Source organism: Carassius carassius, chromosome 18, assembly GCF_963082965.1.
Source record: "Carassius carassius chromosome 18, fCarCar2.1, whole genome shotgun sequence".
In the NCBI taxonomy this organism is placed as follows: domain Eukaryota; kingdom Metazoa; phylum Chordata; class Actinopteri; order Cypriniformes; family Cyprinidae; genus Carassius; species Carassius carassius.
Genome location: NC_081772.1, coordinates 14,677,857 through 14,700,793, shown reverse-complemented (window position 1 = coordinate 14,700,793; position 22,937 = coordinate 14,677,857). Strand labels below are relative to the sequence as shown.

At 37.5% G+C, this 22,937-nt stretch overlaps 1 protein-coding gene across 4 annotated transcripts in view; it reads right to left on the bottom strand.

Moving 5' to 3' along the window:
* LOC132092506 (ephrin type-A receptor 7-like) overlaps positions 1 to 22,937 on the bottom strand; it is a 77,199-nt gene that overhangs the window by 45,390 nt on the left and 8,872 nt on the right. For all 4 annotated transcript variants that reach the window (XM_059498759.1, XM_059498762.1, XM_059498760.1 and 1 more), the window contains exons 4-5: positions 13,084 to 13,239; positions 3,373 to 3,708 (exon numbers count right to left, since the gene is read on the bottom strand). In XM_059498759.1, coding sequence (XP_059354742.1) covers positions 3,373 to 3,708; positions 13,084 to 13,239 — 492 coding nt within the window. The remainder of the gene's footprint in view (positions 1 to 3,372; positions 3,709 to 13,083; positions 13,240 to 22,937) is intronic.

Sequence of the window (22,937 nt, the reverse complement as noted above, 5' to 3'; positions counted from 1 at the left end):
CTTTACTGTCAGTTTTTGATTAGTGGTCAACCGCCATGTGTTTTTTGACAGCCGATGCCGATTATCTTGGAAAGCGGGGGGGGGGGGGGGGGGGGGCGATAGCGGATATAATGCCAATATGATTTTTAAAAATGATTATTATTAATATTTAAGAATTTTTTAATCATTTGACGATTAAAAAATAAATGTGTAAAATAAACATACTTATACTTTATATGACAAGGTATTTTTTCACAAATAAAAACCCAAAAATATTTGATGAAAATATATTAAAAAGCATCGGACGATACGGGCATCAAATTATATAAATTATATAAATAATATAAATGCAATCCTTATAATACTTACTGTATATATTAATTCCTTTGTTTAACCATTCTATCTGATTAATAGATAGACTTCTATCCGTATTAGACAGAACTGTTAACAACAACATTGAACAAGAGTGAGAGTGTGAGCACTGTATTCTGCTCTCAGCAGCATCAAAATAAAAGTCCTGCCTTGAACACATCAGCCAAGCAGAAAAACGTATCGTCCGATGCTGATATTTGAAAAATTAAATCAAAATATATATTCTATCAGTTTTAATTCTTGCTCCTCACCCCAACTGCTCTTCATCTTTCTGTTCCCTCTCTTTATAATTTATTTTTTCTACTCTGAAGGCCGTGATAAAATCATCAGTGTTAATGAGTGTCCTGCTCTGTCTGACCGGCCGGCAGCTTACTGTTTCAGGAAGTTCTATTCTCGTCCCTTATGAGGTAGTCATCCATTGCCGTAGTAACCCAGGGGTAAAATTGCGCCTGTAATGCTCGAGCGAGCAGAGAATTGAGCATGCTCTGATAGGGTTAAATTTTCTCATCTCAGCTCTAAACAAGGGGCTGATTGTCCAGGGCTCCTATCGGTTTGCCATCACAACAATCCTACTGTATTCAAATGGAGCCTGTGCTTACTTATTAAGGACGTGCGGTTGATTCGTTCCTTTGCAGTCCTGTATAATAAGACATATTTGCCTGACCACAATCAGACGCCATTCTTAGAGGGACTAAGAAAATTCCCACGTTCAAAATTTAGCTGAATGAAGTTCATAAAGGAATATTTTATTCTGTACTCCATTTTTTTTTAGTATCCATGGCCTACTCTGTAGTTTGGAAGACATGACAATGAAACTGGTAATACTGCCATTACAGAAAACAGTACTTTAATAATACATTTTCTCAATCTGACAATAACTAATGACTAAATATTGCCCAGAGTGGCTTGTGTAATTGTCTGTTGTAAGTATGCCAGACATAATTACGCACGGCTCTCACTTTGAGACAAGGGTCTTTTCCCCCTCTCGCTGTCCCTTATCTAGCTTCTCCCCTCAACATACCAAGGTGTTTGTGCGTCCTTGTGGCTCCTTACTCCAGCGAGTGTCTCTGTCACGATCCCTGTCATGAAACATACATCATCCCCTCTCCCCTTCCTCCTCGGCTCCGTTCCTCCCTCATTTAACTGCCTGCTGGTCATTATCGCCTCTCCCTCTGTGTCTCTTCCCTCATCTCTCTGTGAGCAAGTGCATGCATGAGCTGCTTGTGTTATCCTGTCACTGACCTTGTTTTGTTTGCAAACCACAAAAACAACAAAAATGCAAATAAGAACTTGACTTTTGAATGCAGGTGGTGAAACACCAGGGACGTACAAAACTACACACTCTGAGTGGATGACTAATTGGTGTAGATTAAAAATAAAAAAATTGTATTTCTTTGAGAATGTGTACATAAAACATGTTCCTGCATTCAAAAAAAGCTGAACTAAGCACAACAGAATGAAACAGGAAGCCGGATCCTCAAGGTGCAATGCAACAGCCAAAAATATCTGTCTTAAAGACCTTAGTGGTGGTGCTTCCCTTATGAAACAAAAATATATTGCAGTATATTGGAAAATATCATGTAATATATTAGGCATATATTCTTATGTATATTTATCTTTTCCAATAAACTGCAATATATTGAAAGCGGCAATCATTTGTATATTTTGCAATATATTATGTAATATATGTATCATCAATATATTATTAAATGTATTCAAATATATAATATATTAGAAAATAAAAAGGGAAAATAATATATTACAATATATCACAATATATTTTAAGAAATATATTGGTAAATATATTTTCCTTTCGTAAGGGTTTACTTATAATGGTGCCTAGATAAGAATAATATATAATAATCTCCTAAAAGAGAAAATAGACTACATATATCTTTAAAATATAGTAAATAATATTTAAAAAATAGTACATATTATGTAGACAAAAAAGATAAACTAGTCAGCATTTTCATGTCAAGATAAAATAATTATACATTTTCTAGATAAAACATCTAGATAAAAAAAATATGTATTGTCTTAAACTAGTGAACACATGTCTAAATAAATTCACCCACTGTGACCATCCCTAGATATTTTTTCTAACAACAAAGACTCACAACAGTATAGTCAAATACTGTATTAGTTTGTATGTGTGCATGTACAACAACACTACACTCTAAAGCATGGTGCTAAGCTATCACTGTCTACTAACCTCTTGTTAATGACCAGAACCAGTATGCATTTGAAGGCAAATTGTATTTCATGGATGCTTGGGCATGAAAGAGAAATCTTGTTTTGCAGATCCATAAAAAAAAGTTCATTAAAAAATATGCATTTCTATAGCATGTGCAGTCTCAGAAACAGCTCTTAAATTATGGCCAACTCCCGAGAGAGTGAGCATGAGAGAAAGAGGGAGAGCCAAACACAGGCAACCACTCGTCGAGCTAATAATGTTTGTGGCCATGACTTCAGCACCAGTGCAAGCATTTGCCACCCATTTAATTTCAAGGGATAAAGTGAAAGCTCAAATCATTTATCAAGAATTCAACAAAGAGTCTTGCGGAAATGTCAGCCATGGCGACTGTAAGTGATATTTAAAGGTGGCGGTTCCTCTAGCAGACAATAAAAAAACTGAAGGGGAAACGGGAGAGGAATTCTTGTACGTGACTTCTATTATTTATCATCTGTTGCTGTTCACCAGTGCCATCACCAGAAAACCACAAATTATGAACTGCAGGAAAACGGTTGCCAGATAATTTGTTAAATTATCCCAATGGCGGTAAGTACAGAAATGTAAATGCAGCATTCGGAAATTACACAGGCTTGAGATTATACAGGCATCCAACATGAAAACACCAGAACTTCCTTCTAGCGTTAAAACATGCATCCAAAGCATAACACAATGAAGTCAAAAACCAAAATGCTGCAAATATACATATGTAAAATGCGGATTTGCTTGTATGCATCTAAAAACCTTTCAGATCTGCAGTCGAATTGCCACAGAAGTGCAAACCCTCTTACCTGCTTGGCTGGTCGCGATGCTGACGGCTGCAAACAGTCGCTGGGTACGGCTAAGGTCGGACACGCCGTTCACGGCCTCAACCTCAAAGGTGTAGTTTGCATGAGCTAACAGATCAGTGATGGTGACGTAGGTGTCCATTAATCCACTCTGCTGTGGCAAGTAGCCAACGTTGCTCCCACAAGGAAAGCACTCTTCTGGCTCCCAGGTACAGCGGCGGCAAATAATCCGGTACGTCACGTCATTACGGCCGCCTGTGTCAGCTGGCGGGGTCCACTCTAGGCTGACAGTGGTGTGGTTGATGTTGTAAAGCATGTTCTGAGGAGCTGATGGTGGCCCTGTAGTAAGAAAAGAGGGGGATGCTTAGAAGAACATGTAACATATTAAAGAGCACTCTAGATTTTTCCTCTTTCTTTTCTTGAGACAAAAACCCCAACGGAAATTTGAGAAATCTGGGCCTTTGGCAAATCCTGACGTTCAATTATACCGTAACCTAGATACATAGAGATGTTATGCTCAAGAATGCTGGGGAGTTGAACTTGAGCACTGCCAAGGTCGATGTAGACCAGGGATGTAGCAAAACAACGAAATTGAGAACAATGAGATACAATTTAAAGGTGGAAAATCTTGAGATCAAACCGTCTTCCTCCTACTTGGTACTCATCTACTTGGTAGCATTTCATTACTGATCCAGAGAGTTATGATTTTCCCGTGGAAAGAAAAGAGGTAATACAATTGGCAAAACAATTTACAATTTCTTTTGACTGCCAGGGTTGAAGTCTAAGCCATGGAAGACATGGAGTCTGAGACACTTTCAGAATTTAAGAGTCAGATCATGAGCGAGTTATCGCCCTGACAATAGCAACAGCGCAGGATTCCGCTCGGCCTACAATAACCTGCTCACAGACGGATGACCACAGTGGAAAACAACCCATCATCCCCTAATCCCCGCCAGTGCCAAGGAATTTGGCACGTCTCATAAAGCAATGATTTATACTTTGCTTCTTTTATCCAACCACCAAGCCCTTGCTTTTATCACCCTAATGTTTTTATAACGGGCACCGCAGCCTGTTCAATATCTCTTTTATTAGAACTTGTTTTGTGATGGTCTTGCATCATGGGTTTGCCATTTTGGAGAGGTTCGATTTTGTACCTCAAAGGGGAGCTGAATAGGTGCTTTCAATCTGTTTTCTAGGGGAGCTGAGCAACAGGCTCGTGAGAGGGATTGTGGGATTGACAACAGAGAAACTGATGGGCGTATTTATTTTTTTTACAGATCATTTATAAAATATTAAAACTATACTGTTTTGTTTACATAAGAAATAAACATTAAAACTAAACTCTTTATCATTTTTATATATATATATTTGATAGATTATCAAAATAAAAAATATCTCCTATACTATTCTGACTAAATAAATTAATAATATATTAATAAATGCAATTAATAAATAAAAATAACTTTAACATATGATGGACAGTTTGAAAAAATGCTATTAATTTTGAGATTTGTTTTAAAGATAGAGATTTTTAAGATAACATTGCACTGTTATTAAATTATTTTTAATAATGGTTGTTTTAAAATTATTCATTTAAAGATTAATTTTAAGTGATTGTTAGAGGATAGCAAAGGTCATCTAAATGTAAAAATTGTGTAACTGAGTATGAACAAGTAAATGTAAAGTATCATCCAAAACGGATAAATTAAATACTGTATCTCTAATATGGACTGATAAATAATATTGTACCAGTATATTGTGCATATGCTGTCTATGTTGTGTAGTATACTTCTTTGGGCATTCTGAAATAAAGTTTGCAATTTTTAACTTAAGTCCGGGTTGTTTTTTCGCTACAAAACACTGCCAGTGTAAATGCCCCCTTGAGTCGTGTCACCAGTGCCAACAGTCTGCAAAACAGGGGACATTTACCAACAAAACAATTGCTACATATGCATGAGGGGAAAGAGCAAGCATTAGAATTGTGTGAATGGTTAATATGACACTTAAAGTATACTCCTCATTAAAGCTAATGTTACACACATCCATCCATATTCATCAAAGTAGGAGGGGAACGAGTGAACGAAGGAGATGAAAGGGCCACCTGTGGAAGGTGAAGAGATGTGGTCTGTCTCTCCATCTCTCTCTTCTCTGCATCCATCTCTCAAGCTGTAAGCACAACTTTACATACTGATGCTAATGATGTGCCTCCTACTCCATTCCCCTTTGGGAAAGCCGCAACACACACACACACACACACATGGGGAGACTCGTCCTCCAGGGACTTATCATTCTATTTCTATGGATACCTGTAAGAATAAGAATAATAACACTAATGGCTCCATTTGGCAGGGCCTTCTCATTCTGCTCTTGAGTGGAAGAGATCAAGGGATTGTTTATCTTTATATGGACAGCTGAGACAGGAAGGGCCTCAAGTCAAGCTGTGATTGACCATATCTATTCAAGCTAGTGTTCATTTAGTCAGCTATTTTCATTTTAGTCTTAGTCTTATTCCCAGGCTAAATTGTCCTAAAAGTCTTAACATTTTAGTCTGTTTTAGTCAATGAAAACTTGACATTTTAACGATAAGATAATTATTAATTAACCGTACAGCATTATAAATTTTGGCAGCCATTTTTAATTTAGTCTTAGTCATACTCAAATGTACATTTTAGTTATCATGTTTAGAAAAATTTGTCCTGTTTTTGTTTATTCAATGAAATGTATGAGCATTTTAGTCAGGTTTTTTTAGTCAATGAGTTTTAGACATCCAAGCAAATATTTAATGAATGCAATAGACATTTCTCTATTGTAAATGCATATTGCAAATGCATAATGTACCTATTTTATTATTATTATGATTAAAACTGTACAATTTATCTGTTTGTATACATGGATTCATAATAGAACATTTGACATTAATGAAACAATTTTCTTCAAATTTTCTTTTCTTTTCTTCTTTAGAGTACAGGGTGAAAACAATGAGTATAGAGTGAAAACGGCTGAAGCAAGACCTTCCTATTGAGTGTACATCGGGTGTCTGGAGAGTCCTGTAGTTATCTTTTTTTCGTACACAGTATCATCGTCTGCTGGTAAACAACAAAATGCTGTCTGAGTTTACTGCTCTCATTTGCTCTTTCACACACAAGTGCATATGTGTTTCTATATATGTAATCTGTCACCTCCTCTGTAGTCTGCTTTGAGACTGATTCTGCAGGGACACTGGAGGAAGTCTGGGGGAAACTGGGACAAATATCTGCCACAGAGAGCTTGATTCTCTACACCACAAACCAAACTATTCTTTTGATGGGTATAGAGTTTGCTTAAAGCCCGAGAACACTCTTTTACACTCGTTCATTTTGCATTCTTTAAAAGTGTTTTTAAACCCACACTTTATAGATTGTTTAGCCTCAAACCTCCCACAGTCTGTTCACGGAATATCTGATGAAGATTATAAAAAAAACTATTTTTTCCTGTGTACAGTCGTTCACGGAAAGGGCCGTGCCATTTGAATGATTTTTTTCAACAATGGTCTATTGTTGTGGTATAATCTATTTCGGATAAACCCGCCTTTAAATGGCATGTAAAAACAAAAAAATGTGAATGATCGCTTTATATGCATGTCTTTCCTTGTCCAAGTAGGCAGTTCTTGGCCAGAATGAGCTGCAATGTGGATAAAACTTTAAGCCTTTAATCAAAAGTCCGGCAGATTAGATTAAGTGCCACATTTCTTACAATGATTTTACTAAGTAAAGGAGCTGAATATTCTTTCAATCCAAAAAACTGAGATAATTAATGTGAAAAAAGATAATAAAATGATCTTTGAGATCAGGGAAATATGGTCACGATTCTTACCCTTGCTGTTTTCCTGTGAGAGAATGTTAAATAGGTCAACCTGCTGATTGTTTGTGTATGTGTGTGTGAAGCCTGAAGTCTCACGCCAAGCAGCACTGGAGCTTAGCTCAGGAATCCAGTTTTTATCTGCTTACTGAGCAGCTCTTGGCTGTCTTGGTGGTACTCCTAGTAAAGGAGAATTCACCCCAAATTTGTGTTATTTACTCCCAAACATGCCGTTCCAATCCTGTTTGACTTAATTACTTTCTCTGGAACAGGTGGTGAAATTTAGAAATATCATATTTTCAATTGAATTAGTTAATGGCTTTCATGTAAAATTTTTGTTGACTGCACGTCTTTTGTGGTCAATTTTGAAGTGAATAATGACTTTAATTTTGGTCTGCTTTTTACACAAAAGATAACAACATATGTTCTTCCATTCAAATGATATTGGATGTGTTTTTTTTTTGGGGGTTTTTTTTTTTGCATTTATTTGTTCAAAAATACAATAAAAACAGCAATACTGTGAGATATTACTTCAGTTTAAAATACTTGTTCTATTTGAATATATTGTGAAATGTCATTTAATTAATGTATTCCTGTGATGGCAAAGCTGAATTTTCAACAGCTATTACTTCAGTCTTAAAGGGATAGTTCACCCAAATAGCTAAATCATGTCATTAATAACTCACCCTCATGTTGTTCCAAACCAGTGAGACCTCTGTTTATCTTTGGAACACAATTTAAGATATTTTAGATTTAGTCCGAGAGCTCTCAGTCCCTCCATTGAAGCTTTGTGAACGGTCTACTGTCCATGTCCAGAAAGGTAAGAAAAACATCTTCAAAGTAGTCCATGTGACATCAGAGGGTCAGTTAGAATTTTTTGAATCATCGAAAATACATTTTGGTCCAAAAATAGCAAAAACTACGTCTTTATTCAGCATTGTCTTCTCTTCCATGTCTGTTGTGAGCGACAGTTCAAAACAATGCAGTTTGTGATATCCGGATCGCGAACGAATCATTCGATGTAACCGGATCTTTTTGAACCAGTTCTCCAAATTGAACTGAATCATTTTAAACGGTTCGCGTCTCCAATACGCATTAATCCACAAATGACTCAAGCTGTTAACTTTTTTAATGTGGCTGACACTCCCTCTGTGTTAAAACAAACCAATATCCCGGAGTAATTCATGTACTCAAACAGTACACTGACTGAACTGCTGTGAAGAGAGAACTGAAGATGAACACAGAGCCGAGCCAGATAATGACTCGTTCACAAGTCAAGAACCGTTTCTGTCAGACGCGTCCGATTCCAGAACCGAGGAGCTGATGATACTGCGCATGTGTGATTTAGCGTGAAGCAGACTGACACACAGAGCATCTGAACCGAACTGATTCTTTTGGTGATTGATTCTGAACTGATTCTGTGCTAGTGTTATGAGCGCGGGTAAACCGAAGGCTTGAATCAACGGCAATCATCGCCAATGACGCCATTACGTCGAGCGCAAAAGAACCAGTGAACCGTTTTCTTCAACCAGTTTATTGAATCAAACTGTCCGAAAGAAGTACTGGTGATCCGAAAACCGATGCAACCGGTTCTTGACTCGTGAACGAGTCAGTCTATTGTTCGCTATCTGGCTCGGCTCGGTGTTCATCTTTAGTTCTCTCTTCACAGCAGTTCAGTCAGTGTACTGTTTGAGTACATGAATTACTCCGCGATATTGGTTTGTTTTAACTCCGAGGGAGTGTCAGCCACATTAAAATTAAGCTTAAGTCATTTGTGGATTAATGCGTATTGAAGACGCGAACCGTTTAAAATGATTCAGTTCGATTTGGTGAACTGGTTCAAAAAGATCCGGTCACATCGAATGATTCGTTCGCGAACCGGATAAGACAAACTGCTTTGTTTTGAACTGTCTCTCACGACTGACACGGAAGAGAAGACAATGCTGAATAAAGTCGTAGTTTTTGCTATTTTTGGACCAAAATGTATTTTCGATGCTTCAAAAAATTCTAACTGACCCTCTGATGTCACATGGACTACTTTGATGATGTTTTTCTTACCTTTCTGGACATGGACAGTAGACCGTACACACAGCTTCAATGGAGGGACTTAGAGCTCTCGGACTAAATCTAAAATATTTTAAACTGTGTTCCAAAGATAAACAGAGGTCTTATGGGTTTGGAACAACATGAGGGTGAGTTATTAATAATAACAGCATATTCAAAATAACAGCATTTATTTAAAATACATACATTATATTATATTTTTATATTATGTATTAGGGTGAGTAAATTATAATTTTCATCTTTTGAAGAACTATCCCTTTAAGACTCACCACTCTGATGTGGGTCCCAGAGGGCCGCTACTTGTCAACCGTTTTTAAACAGTCTCGCCACTAAACCTTAATCTACAAACATGGTACCTGACCTTTGGCTTCACTGGTACCAAGCACCAAAGATTGAGGGATGGAGCTGGAGAGAGATGGTCGAGAGAGGCTGGTTTTATTACTGTACTCCTGTCCCTTAGCAACTGTGGGAAAAAGAAAGTCTCACCCTCAGGGACATGTCACGGAATAGAGGTGATAATTCCATGGGGTTGAAGAGAGCTCAAAAGATAGGATGTAGGTTATGCGCTCTTGCTTTATCTCTTTCTCTTACTTTCTCACTTTTTTAATGTCTCCTGCTCTCCCTTTTCCTCTTTTTCTCTCTGTCACAAAGTCCCACCCTCCTACCGCCCATTCCAGACCTTTGCTAGTGCCGACACCACGCGCAGCTGTCGAGTGATGGATGTCATCTAGGAAAGCTGTCAAGAACTCCCTTCTTTCGTTCTATCTAAAAAAAAATATTTAAAAAAAGCTTCTCTCGTATGCAGCAGGCTTTCCTAAGTATCGGCCATTTATCTTGATGCCTCACAGGTTATGGTAAACTGGGTGAATTTATGCTATGCCATTGGCATTATTTTGTGCTGTAGCTAAAAATCTATTTTATATTTCAGAAAAAACTTTGTGCTATTTTTTTTTCTTCCTTTCAACAATGACAGACCTTTCTTCAAGTGAATATTAATTCCTTTCCCTTTGGAAATTTAAATTTCATTTAGGCCACTCTTAATCCGCATTCTGAGGAGCTGAGTGTGTATTGACAGAGCTTAAGATCCGGTAGGTTTACACCTCGCTCATTTAAAAAGCTGTCCATCAGGGTGTTTATTCAGCGAATGTAAATTCACCCCCAATTACCATTCAGTTCCATGCGGCTTTAATCCCCCCCACCCCCTCCAAAAAAAGAAGAAGAAATCTTCAGCCCAGACAATTCAGATGGTCGCAATAACTTAATCCCGAGATAATTAAGACAAGTCTGGTGAGGACAGTATTTTGAATGCTCAACACTTCAAAAGAGACGCAATTTGTGTTTGTTAAAAGTTTTTAGTTTTACCCCCTGGATTTGCATTTTTTTACCTCCATTCACATCCTTATTATCTAAAACTCCTGCCACATCCTTTATGACTCACTCTGATTTAGAATCCTCCCTTAATTCTTTATGTATCTTTCTGGATTTCTTTTTTAACATTATATCTTTTTGATCTAACGATGCATGGTATCATCTACATATATCACTGTCGTTCTACACTACTTTCCAAAAGTTTGGCAAAAATGTGTTAATGTTGCAACATTTATTTGAAATCAAAAATACTGTAAAAACAGTAAAACTGTGTAATACAGTAATACAATTTATTTTCATTTATTTTCTGTGAATGCTAAGCTGAATTTTCAGCAGCTATTATTCCAGTCTTTAGCGTCACATGATCATTCAGAAATCATTTGCATATGCTGATTTAGTGCTCAAGAAACATTTGTGTTCTTTGTGGAAAACTTCTCTCTCTCAAAAAAAAATAAAAACTAAAAAACCTGTGTATTATCTCTCATTTCCACATTGTACAACTCGCATGACTTCACCATTAATTTCCCTCTGTAAGTAATAGAGAGAAACTAGATGCCTGCATTCTTTGTTCATTTTTCAGCAATGTTTTCATGCCCAGACAGAGTAACAACAGCCAGACCATGGTCAGGCGAGTAACAGATCTGATGTGTATTTGGTGGGAAAGAGAAAGAGGAAGGCAGAGGCGACGAGAGTAATTGTGTGGTGAATTTCTGTTCTCTGACTGAGACTGAGGGGGGCAATGGGCAACAATTAGACTATCGTGTTTTAGTGTGATCATCTCTTTTGGAAGGTAGTGGTTAGACAAATGTTGGAGAGTTACTGTAATGGAATAAAGAAGAGTGGAAAATACTGTAGAGGTAAAGTGTAGTTGAATGATTAATGCATGACATATGTGTCATCTGCACATTTGCCATGATCCAAAACAGCACAGCTAGGGTCTAATATGTTTCTCTCATCTACACAAATTCATTAGTCATTCTCTGTTGTCTCTTGTAGCATCATAGCACAATTAACCAAATTAAAATCATCACCATATGCCTTTGTGCTATGATTAAAATACAAAAGGGACTCAGGATGTGACTCAGGATAGATAATAATAATAATAATAATAATAAATACACAATATTATATTACATAAATAACCATAAATAATTAATTTTAAAAAGTTACTGTGATGACAAGAGTAATTTCTATAGGCAGCACAGTGTAGGCAACATATAACTTACTTCTTTGTCGAAAGCACTTGTTAGTTTGTAATTTTTGTTTCAATGTCATTTTATGGCTTTGTGTTTATACTGCAGCACAATTCACAATGTTTGTCAAAATAACTTGCAATAAAAGTTTTTTTGTTTGTTTGTTTTTTATATTGTACAGCACTAATCCTTGCTTTAATACACTCTCTCTATCTTTTTGTCTTCAGGAAGTGAAGCACATCCTGGGATCCTACCTGATTGAACCTGTCCTTGAGCATATTTCCAGGCAGATCGACTCGCCCTGAACTCCCTCCCCGCCTCTGTTCACCCTTGTCTGGCCTGTGTAAATAAGTCATCAATGGCTGTGGAATAGCTGTGCTATTCAAAAAGAGAGATGGCCGAGGAGAGGAAAGAAGAGGACAGGTGGTTATTAGAAGGGAGGGGAGAGGAAAGAACTGCTGAGACCTGCTTCCGTTCGTTTCGACTGTAATTACCGCAATCATTATGCCTATTCAAACTGAATCCAAACACCTGCCTACTCAGATGTTTGAGCTAAGTTGATTTTATTATAAAAAATCATGTTACACTAAAACAATAAGACTGGTTTTTCATGTCTGATTCTTAAATTAAGTAAAGACTACTCAGCAGGTAAAAGGATTATTGTTTAATATGTATATTTAGTTTTTTTTTTTTTTTTTTGCCTTGGTGCCAAGTGTGCCAGGATTGCCACAGTGCACCTCAAAATAAAAGTAACGTGATGTGTGGCCAAGTATGGTGTCCCATACTCAGAATTTGAGCTCTGCATTTAACCCATCCAAGTGCACACACACAGCAGTGAGTAGTGAACAAACACACACAGTGAACACACACCCGGAGCAGTGGGCAGCCATTTCTGCAGTAGTGCCAGGGAGCTGTTGAGGGTACTGTGCTTTGCTAGAGGGTCTCAGCTTATTCATGTTATTGAGGGTGGAAAAGAGCACTGGTCATTCACTCTCTCCACACACAATCACTGCCGGTACCAAGACTCAAACCCACGACCTTTGGGTTACAAGTCAGACTCTAAACATTAGACCATGATTGCCCCTAAAATACAGAGGTGCCTGGTGCCACTAGTAATTAAAATCTCATCTGACATGAAACAGACAGTTGCTTGGGAGTGGGAATGAGATACACCAGTTTGCAGATATAAAGACATATATAAGGGAAGGAAAGAAAAGGAAGAAGACCAGAGATTCACAAACAGCTCACTCACTAGTGCAGGTGACTGAAGGGGGGTCGGAGAGGGCTCTGTAATAGCCGTCTTCACAGTCACATCTCCATGAGCCCTCTCTGTCATTATAACTGTGCGCGGGACAACGGGAACACTGAAGATCCTGGGATGAAGACTTGTAGAATCCACGACCACAGGCTGTATGGTGATGGAGAGAAAGAAAGGGAGAATTAGCACGTGTTCATATTTTGTTTCATCAAGTGTTTGGATCAGACTGCTCCTTAAGCACTCTCATAAAAATGAAATAATAAAAAAATCTCTTTAATATTTTAATTGTTTCTCATAGACACAACTGGGATTTGGGATTCAGTGGAGTGCAAATGGAGACTTTTCAGCTTCTCAGCTTTCAGCTTCTCAGATTCTCAGACCATGGTCATATGTATCTCAGATATTAGAACAGATCTCAGCATATGCATTTAAAATAAATTTTAATATGAATTCAGTTCTCTCAGATGCAAATGTGCTAAACAAATGAGTTTTATATTTATAGCCAGTGTTGTTATAGTTAACTAAAACTGAGAATAATATTTGTAAAAAATAAAATTTTAAAACTGAAATTAGAATTTTTTCCTTGGAAATTTACCTGGAATAAGTTTAAATTGTTGTAATTAAAATTACTATGAAATAAAGCTAAATATAATTTAATATTATAGCAGGTATTTTGTCAATAATTTTCTCATATTATTCTTTTTTTTCACCTATGATGTTTTAAGACGAAAGGTAAAACTTAGATACAGATAAATGAATGAAAATAATTAAGAAATATAAAAGGATCGATCTCTGAGCACTATCATTAACAACACTGAGACACTCATATGTTGCATCAACCAGGGGTCTAATATTCATAATCACCCCAAAAGGACTAGCTTGCCTGCTGTTACACCACCTCTAGAAATGTCCTAGAGGCAAGGTTACTGTGGAAAATAGGAAACTTAAATGGATTATTTCAGTATTTCACCTTTTATGAGGGGAAAAAAGGACATCCCACAGGCAGCCAGGGATCAGAGACAAAGCAGAAATTAGGGCCAGATCGCTTTAGGCTATGCACAAGAATCACCATCACACGTTCCAATGACAACGAGTCATTTACTCCCAAACTGTTTTTCATATGCCCATATGGGCTGGATTGCCAATGAAGTGCCATCTTTATTTATTACTATTTGCATTATAATTAGACAACATTAAATACCTAATAAAATTATTTTTCCCCTTTACTCATCACTACAAACTTTGGTGTTAATCAACCTTCCAAAAAGTGAAAAAGAAAAAAAAAAACAGCAGAGAACAAGTCTGGGGTGATTCCACGGGCCGAGGTATTTTTCTGGTTCACATCAGTAAGCAAAGAGAAATAAGCTATTTTCGGTTTGGCTTTTTGGTCGGCACTGCTGAGAGCCACTAATCCACACTTAGCAGCTGTTTGCTTAAAACCCCCTTCAGCCTAAAGAGGGAATCTGGCCCACATGATTTTTCTTAAACTCCCAACACACCCCCATTCCCTTGATAAATATTACTTTGTTCACAGCTATGCATTTTAATGATTATTACCAGGGTAACAAACACTACTGATTTTCAAATCCAAACCTAGTTTTTAGATTTGAGTAGTTGCATTATTGTTTCAAGGCCTGCAAAAAAGGTAAAAAAATACTGCAGCTTTCCGTGACACGACTAAAATAGAGGCAGCGCAGGAGGTCAGCTGAATTCCTCATTTTAAACACCACCTAGTTGAGATGAGGGGTGGCTGAGGAATACCGTATCCCCATTTCAGCTGCACGAAAGCCCTGTCACTGTGTATTTAGTTCAGAAGCATGCCATGGTGTGGCCGTGCAACGTAAAGGACAAGAGCCTTCTGAGGCTGAGAAGTGGAGAAAAGGGATGTGATTTTATCTGGGATCTTTCTCAACCAGTGAGGACTTGTAATTGAATGCAGCAAGTCTAGTTCTTGTTGAAAGGAGGTGGTGCTGGCAAAGTTTACCATGAAATAGCCATGGTTTAATGGTATATGGGTATTTTCAATTTAGGATTCATTTAATTAATAGTCTTGACTCATTTTTCAATGTGTAAATGAGGTCATTCAAAAAATAAATACTCAACAGCATGTGCATAGTCAAATCATATTAAGATTTCTTTCCATTTATCTCTGAACAAAAGGTTTCAAACCATTTGAAAGGAGAGGAAAGAAGGAGAGGAAAGAAGCAGAGGTAAAATTAACAGGAGATGAAATGTTGAATACAGGAGGGAAAGGCAGGGAAAGACAAGTTAAATAACCTGTTAAAGGGAAGGGTAAGAGGAAAATGAAAAAGACAGGTACAGAAACAGGAAATGCCAGCAATATGAACAAAAAAAGGACATGTAAGGAAGATAAACAAGAGAAAGAACAAAAATTAAGTAAAAGGACAAACCAGAAAAGAAAATGAACAGGGGAGGAATTAAAAGAAAAATTATAAAAAAGAAACAGGACAGTTAAGGGAAAGGAAAGGAAAGGAAAGGAAAGATGATGAAAAAAGAAATAGGACAAGAAAGACAGAAACCATTTTCCTGGTAAGTCTGTGTGTCTGTTAACTTTAGTTTTCAGCTCTGAGCCAATCTGTATGAGGAAAAGATCCTGCCTGAGCTAGAGAGCTCAAGACCTGGCTGCGAGCACTCAATGGCTCTCTCGTGAACACACTAAGATTAGTGCCATCGCAAATCACCAAAACAGGAGGACTCTCGACTGCCGACTTGACTGGCTTTTTACGTCTCTGAAGCAGGGACGGTTTATTTTTACATCCGTGTGATCAGGATTTGTTTAGCACGGTGTCTGAGAAGCCCAAGTTTCCCTGAGTTGTTTACACAAGCAACCAACCAGCAAATTAGGCCTCAAATCAAATGTAGCGCTGACATGTGGGCCTGCCTGAGAACCTCTCTCCACTCCACCTCTCTGGTTTTACTATGAGTGACATGCACAAACACAGTCATTTCTGGGGCCCAAATTCCTGCCCTCCCAACACAGACGTGCAAATACTGTCACTGAACTAGTCAAAGAAACACACTACCATTGTGCTAATGCGGTAACCCACCACTGCAGAGATAAATGATCGCTTTGTTTTCCCCTTCCTGACAGCTTTATTAAAAAGGCTTGCCCAAATATGCCTTCTTCTGCCACGCTGCATAATGCCTGCTAGCATGTAATCATGACTGAATTAGCGCTACATGACCCCGTGTGCCAGAGGCTCTTGAGAGCATGGTAACCGATCTATGAACGTGACACTGAGATGATATCCTCCACTTAACTGCCCATTTCGGTTCTGAATTGAAAACATGTCCTCCAACATAAACGCTTGGCTGCTAAATTGTGAAGCCTAAAGGAAAAACACTATATAGCTTAGGCAGGTTTAAAAAAGTTAGCTGAAGGACTTGGTGAGCACAGGCTTATTCGAGCTGCCACTAGCATGAAGGCGTGCTAATGGGATGTGCTTGTTGACATGGGCACACAGAGCAGTCAACAGCAACCTCATTTACTGCACAAAGAAATTAGTCGGCCCCTTAGAAACACAGGTTGAGGTTAAAGAGAACAACAGAGAAAGAGATTAAAACAGCCTGACAGTCTTTCGCAGGTGGCGGGTGCCAGCATTTGTAATTTACCTTTTTAGTGGTCAAGCCCTCTGGTTCAGCTAAAGGTGAAAAAAACAAGTCTCTCAGCGTTCCTTACATGGCACTGATAATAGAGGAAGAATTTAACACTATAATATCTTAATCTCTAATATGTATTCTGCACAAGCCAGTCACACAAAAAGCATGTCTAGACATTTGTAACAAAACTTCTGAAGGGTTTAGATACTGATTTCCTCAAAATCAGCTTTAACAAGATTTTTGGCCTTTGCGGCAACAAATCCCTCCTCATTTTTAAAGACTTATTCGAGAGATGTTATAGCAACCCAGAGGTGAAATTCAAGACAATGTCCAGCTGAACAGCACAGACTGCTGACTTGTCTAAAATTAGCGTTTTGACCACGAAATTCTCTAACAGTTCTCCCTTTAGGGAAGGTGAAGAAATGCCCTGATCACAGGCTTTCCTAAAGAAAGTGCAGTTTTTTCTCTTGGTCTTGTGCTGTCAGTTGTTTTCTGTTGTTGGCTTTCTTTCGATGAATTTCCTAAAAACCTCTGTACTGCCCTTTTTAAACCTCAGCATATTATTTTCTGATCTCAGGCTATGTTCAGAATGGAACAGTTACAGCTACTTACAGGATACATAGTGCACACCTTCATTACTATGTTTCTTAACACACTTAAGTACACTTTTAAAACGTTGTGCATTTTGTAATAGTCAGTCGATTTTTCATTTTAAGTTTTACTTTACGTAACCTGTAGTTTAGTGCAATTTAGTGTTGCAGTTAGCAAGTATATTAAAGTGTATTATTTCTAAAAGAAAGTGTATTTTTCCATAATAATTTCGACTTTTTTTTTTTAAGTATGTCAAATAGTATCTATATTATTTACCTGTAAATGTTTCAAGTATTATGTCACCTTATTGTCGCATTGCCTCATCTTATCACAAGAGTGACATCCTGCTAACATCTAGGAAATAAAACATTATTAAAATAACTAAATAACAAAAACAAAATCAAATTTTGAGTGGAAGATTTTAAATCAAATAATGAGTTTAGAAAAATACATCTAATTAAATCCCATCACACCAGTAACGGAAGGTCATGTCAAGCTCATTGCATTGTGGGATACAGTATTTCTTGCAGCGTGCTCTGTTGTATACTGCTCATTTAGGCAAATGTAGAAGGTCATCTGCATATTTCATATATAGAACATTTTCATATTCTGCACAGTACACAAATAACATTTCTGCATTATATAGCGAGCAGCATGCTAGTATGTGATCACACTACTTGGAAAGGGATCGAAATACAGGTTATCCGCTGAAAAATAAAATTAATTATAAAACTAATTATATTGAAACTTTTCTCTGCTTCATGCTGTAAAAAAAGTAAACAAACAAGATAAGCATTATATGTTTACTCTTGAATAGTGCACTTTTGACTATGAAAAGAAGTAGTAATCAATAGTTACTATTATTTCCACCCCTGATGAAAGAAGTCTGAGAGAAACTAAAGCCTTTCAAACTCTCAGCCCTTGCGGCAAGCATTTTAATCTTTTCCCCTAAGAGGGCTAGAAATCTACCCAACTACAGGAAACAGGCCGAGGGTACAAAGGCAAGGAAAGAATCAAAAGTCTAGTTTTGGCCCTGCAGCCTTTGCATTTCTCATACAACTGCTAGACTGAGACTGGAAACCGTAACAGTTAAAGAAAAAAAAAAGATGAAAGTTGGATTAGAGGGTTGTGAAAATATCAGTTTAAAATGTTAAAAGATGGATCTTGTTCGGAGCTATTCGCACAGTGCCCCACACATTACCGGGAGTGAACAGGTTGGATTAGGGGTGTGTTCCTTTACATGCAGACAAGAATCTCATTCATGGCAGCTACCTGTGTCGAGGAGAGATAAGTAGCTTTCCATCAGAAACAAAGAGAAGATTAGCATTTTCTTTCACTGTGCTAAAGGACACATCAGGATGCCCTCTGAAGCCCTGAGAGAGGCACAAGAAAGACTTGTGCAAAAAGAACAGATCAAAGCCTGTCAGAGTTCTCTCCTAAATATAGTTAAAATGTTAACATCATGAAACGTGCCAGAAAACAGCTGTTCGTTTGAAAAAGTCACTTCAGTGCAAAAATAGACTACATGATTTCTAGAAAATTAGGTCTATGAATGAAACACTGATAACAAATTTTAATGTGAAAGGGTTGGGGGGAAGGGGAGGGAGGTGTAGGGGGGGGGGGGTAAAAACAAACACTGAGGAAAATGATCTGGCACAAACCTTCAGGAAAAGCATCTGTTAAAATCGTTTGCATGCTGCTAAGCTAAATACATTTTACAACATATTTAATGGCACCTTTTGTGCATAACACAATGGCACAACAATGCTTCTCTTTTACATGTATATTTTAAACAGAATAGGGCAGAAACATTATATCTCTGCAATTACTGCTGAATGCATTATGCTTTGATAGTCACATTTGTGTTGGCTGGAGGTGGACATTGTCACTGCCAAGAAGAGATCTTTCAGCGCTCCTCATTTGTCATGTGAGGCAGAATGCTAAAAAAATTTGATTACACTGGAAATACGGTCTGAATGGACATACAATTATTGCAAAATACTGAAAGAAGGAATCTGTAAAATGTTATTGCTGTTAAGCAGACCAAAAAAAAAAGGAGAGATCCATTTCAGTTAAATACTGTACAACAAATCAACGCATCCCTATAGCATCTACCCAGATGGCTTTCCTGGCATATGATATGTTCTTTGATAGCCGAAAAGAAGGAAACATTAAATGTCACTTTTACAGTGAAAAGAAGCGCTTAAAAAAAAAAAAAAAGGCTGCCTTTTAGGAAATAAGGTTTCAAATGCCTCAGATGAAATGCTTCCTTCCTAGTGTAAATGCTGGTTGGTTGTTTGCAGCTGGTTGCAAAATAGAAAATGTAAGCACATCCTGAGGCAACTGCACTTGTCCTTCTACGTCATTCGTCCTGATTTACTGCATTGATTAGCAAATGGAAAACAAAGAGGATTTTAACATTAAAGAAATGACAACACACGTCATCAGAAGAACTTTCAGAATCCGAAATTGGATTGTATTGATTCAGATTGACGAAAATTAGTATAAACATACACATTTTTAGCTTCCAGCAATTGTATTGACACTTTCATTCCTCCTCCTTAAACTTGTTTTGCATAATCATCTTTTTTTTTTTTCAACAAAGATTTTGTTCTGAAGTGAAGCTGTCATTGTGGTAAACAACCCCAAAATGTGGTCTTTACTTGAAAGATAAAAAGTGAAAGATCTTCTTAAGAAGAACCCTCTCAAACACACCGAGAGACATGCAGGCTGGATGACTTCACAGCTTTGACAGAGGTGACAAAGTGAATGCACAATGGCAAACCGGCAGAGGTCCCTCATTACGAAGCCAAACACAGCCGTGACCTGTCCGAATCTGCACAGACGCACACCCATTTAAACAAACGCACATCCACGCACACCCAAAGCCACCCACGCTCACTCTAATGCCCGCCTCTATCCCTGGCTACAGACTGAATGATACAGCACTCAATCACTTCCCAGCATCACCGCTGGTGATCTATGAAAAACTAACATGTGGCACACATTTCTATCTTCCAATAATCATCTCCTCAGACAAATGATCGTTTCATGTAGTCTTGATGCTGCTCGTAGCTGTCCCCACAAAAGTAGAAGAACAGCATTACTTTCTAATTTTATTGATTCTTCTTTGGCACGATGTGTTCACTTCAAGTTAAATTCAGTAATAACTTGGCTAAGAGACATCACTCTGTGTGTGTGACATTTCTTCTCCTTAATCTCATTTTATGAGCAGGAGAGAATTTAGTCTGCTTCTCATTAACAAACAGCATCTCTGCCCCAGCAGAGGACCGTGAATGTGGAATGACTTTGAATGTGAATTTGGAAAGCTTCAATAAGCATGCTATTTGTTTAAACATTTATCTCAGAGGATTCGACTGTAAAAGTACACTGTGACTTCTGAAAAACGTCAAATTAGTGATGCCTTTTATGCAAATACAGTTTGTTCATTTTAAAATTTCTTACTAATTTAATCCTTTTCCAGAGTGATTCTAGTAATCAAATTGCAATTATATCCTGAAATTAATAATCGTATAAATACAAATAAAAATAACCATTTCAATTAATTTAAAACAAAAATTATTTTAAATAATTAAAAAAAAATATATATATATATATACACATCACATTGTTTACATCTCGCGTAATGGCATACTGGGAATGGAGAAAGTTGCATTCTATCACAAAAACGGAGACCACGGTTATCAAAAGTATGGAAATGCGCTCTTCTGTGTTACGGTTTAACTGGTTACCATGTGCTCTGGAGACCAACTTCCTGGTTCAGGTCTCTGCTGCAGATGTGATGGAACGACCGCAGCAGATTCGGCGATTCTAAAAGCACAAACTGATGTGATATTATTTAGTGTCTAATAAACGCAGACTTGCTCATTGCATGATTCTGATATTCTTGTAAAGATTACAAGTTATTGGTATTATCACCCATAGCGGCTGAAGTAAGGATAAAATAAAAGATAAAGTAAGTCTGTGTTGGCGCTGGTTTCGAACACGCGTTAGGGGCCGTTCACATATCGCGCCTAAAAACATGTGGAAAACGCTAGGCGTGCCGCTTTCGCCTTCTTTCCAAAGCGCTCGGGCAGTTGCGCCCCTGGGGCGTCTGTCGTTGCTAAGCAACCATGACGTGCTCTCTCCATGAAGACGCGGAAATTTCAGCAAAGGATAAATGGATTTGCAGCACTAAAAATCGCTTGCAGTAGCTCTGCTACTAAATTTATTTCAAATATATACATATACAGCTATGATCAGCTGTTCCTTCATCTTAGCTGAGCTTTCAACGTTGTTACGGGACTGATTGGTTAGTTCTTGTCACATGACCCGCGGTGCCCTTGCGGCATTCTGAAAAGTTGAGATGTTTTTAACTCGATGCGGTGCGGACACGCCTGTTTCCGCATGCGCGTCGCAACCGCGTCGCTTCCATTATGAGATCGCATACCGCGTGCCTACATTGGAGATAATGAACTTGAGCACGCAAAAGACGCGATATGTGAACTGCCCCTTAAAAGACAGCGTGCCGCGAGACAACAGTCACAGACCACGAGCTACCCCGAATCTGCTCCAGATCTCTTGAAACCATGCTAAACCATTGCAGAACCCTGACTACATTTTATGGTTTGTGATGCTAAAGAACATTTCATGACGTCTCAGACAGCTGTAAATTTGTGACTACTGTGGTTTAATTATAAACGCTATCGTAAACTCATATTTACCATAGTAAAATAATTTTCTTTGCCTCTTTATTTTTGTATACTGTAAAAACTTCAACCACATTGGTTGAAAATGAATAAAGGTTGAAATATTATATTAGAAGTTGTACTTATATTTTTTTGTAAAGTTATCCAAAGGATTAATTAGCTAATAAAAAAAGAAATTTAGATTAATTATTTATTGTAATATTGTAATAAAAATAATCGTTAGAGTAGCCGACTAATCGAAAAAATAATCGTTAGATTAGTCGACAGAAAAAATAAGCGTTAGTTGCAGCTCTAATATATATATATAATAATATATATATAATATATATATAAGTAAAAAAAAAAAAAAAAAAAACATATAGTTTTAAATATTATGTTTACATTTAACATTTTTAAATAGCCTTTTTTATGTTTTTATTTAGAACATTTACTTTGGTATTACATAGTAATATATATTCTAAAACATTTCTTCAATGTACTGTGTACAAGGTTTTCCATATTAAATTCGATTCACCCAACAGCCTTAAAATTCTGTAAATTTTACTCTTATATTCACAAAACATCAGATAACAAATATCCAGCCATTTTTTGTTTTAAAATACAGTACACACACCCAAACTCAGCTTTGCTTTTGCATGGGCCTTCATGATTCACCAGAGTTGACCATAATTTCTGTTAGGTTTAATGCAAAACTTGAGTTCACCACAATAAAGCTGAACATGACTCAGTCAGCAGAGAAATCCTTTTTTTTTTTTTGACTCAGCAGGGAAATGCAGCATTAGATCAAGCCACATATTTTTACAGCGAGAACAAAAACACTGAAGCGATGTGAAATATGTCGAGGTGAATAGCCAGGAATCTTTGTCATTTTATTGTAACGTCGTGATTTTCGTGGTGTCACCAGGGTCGCTCACAGGCTGGGCATGG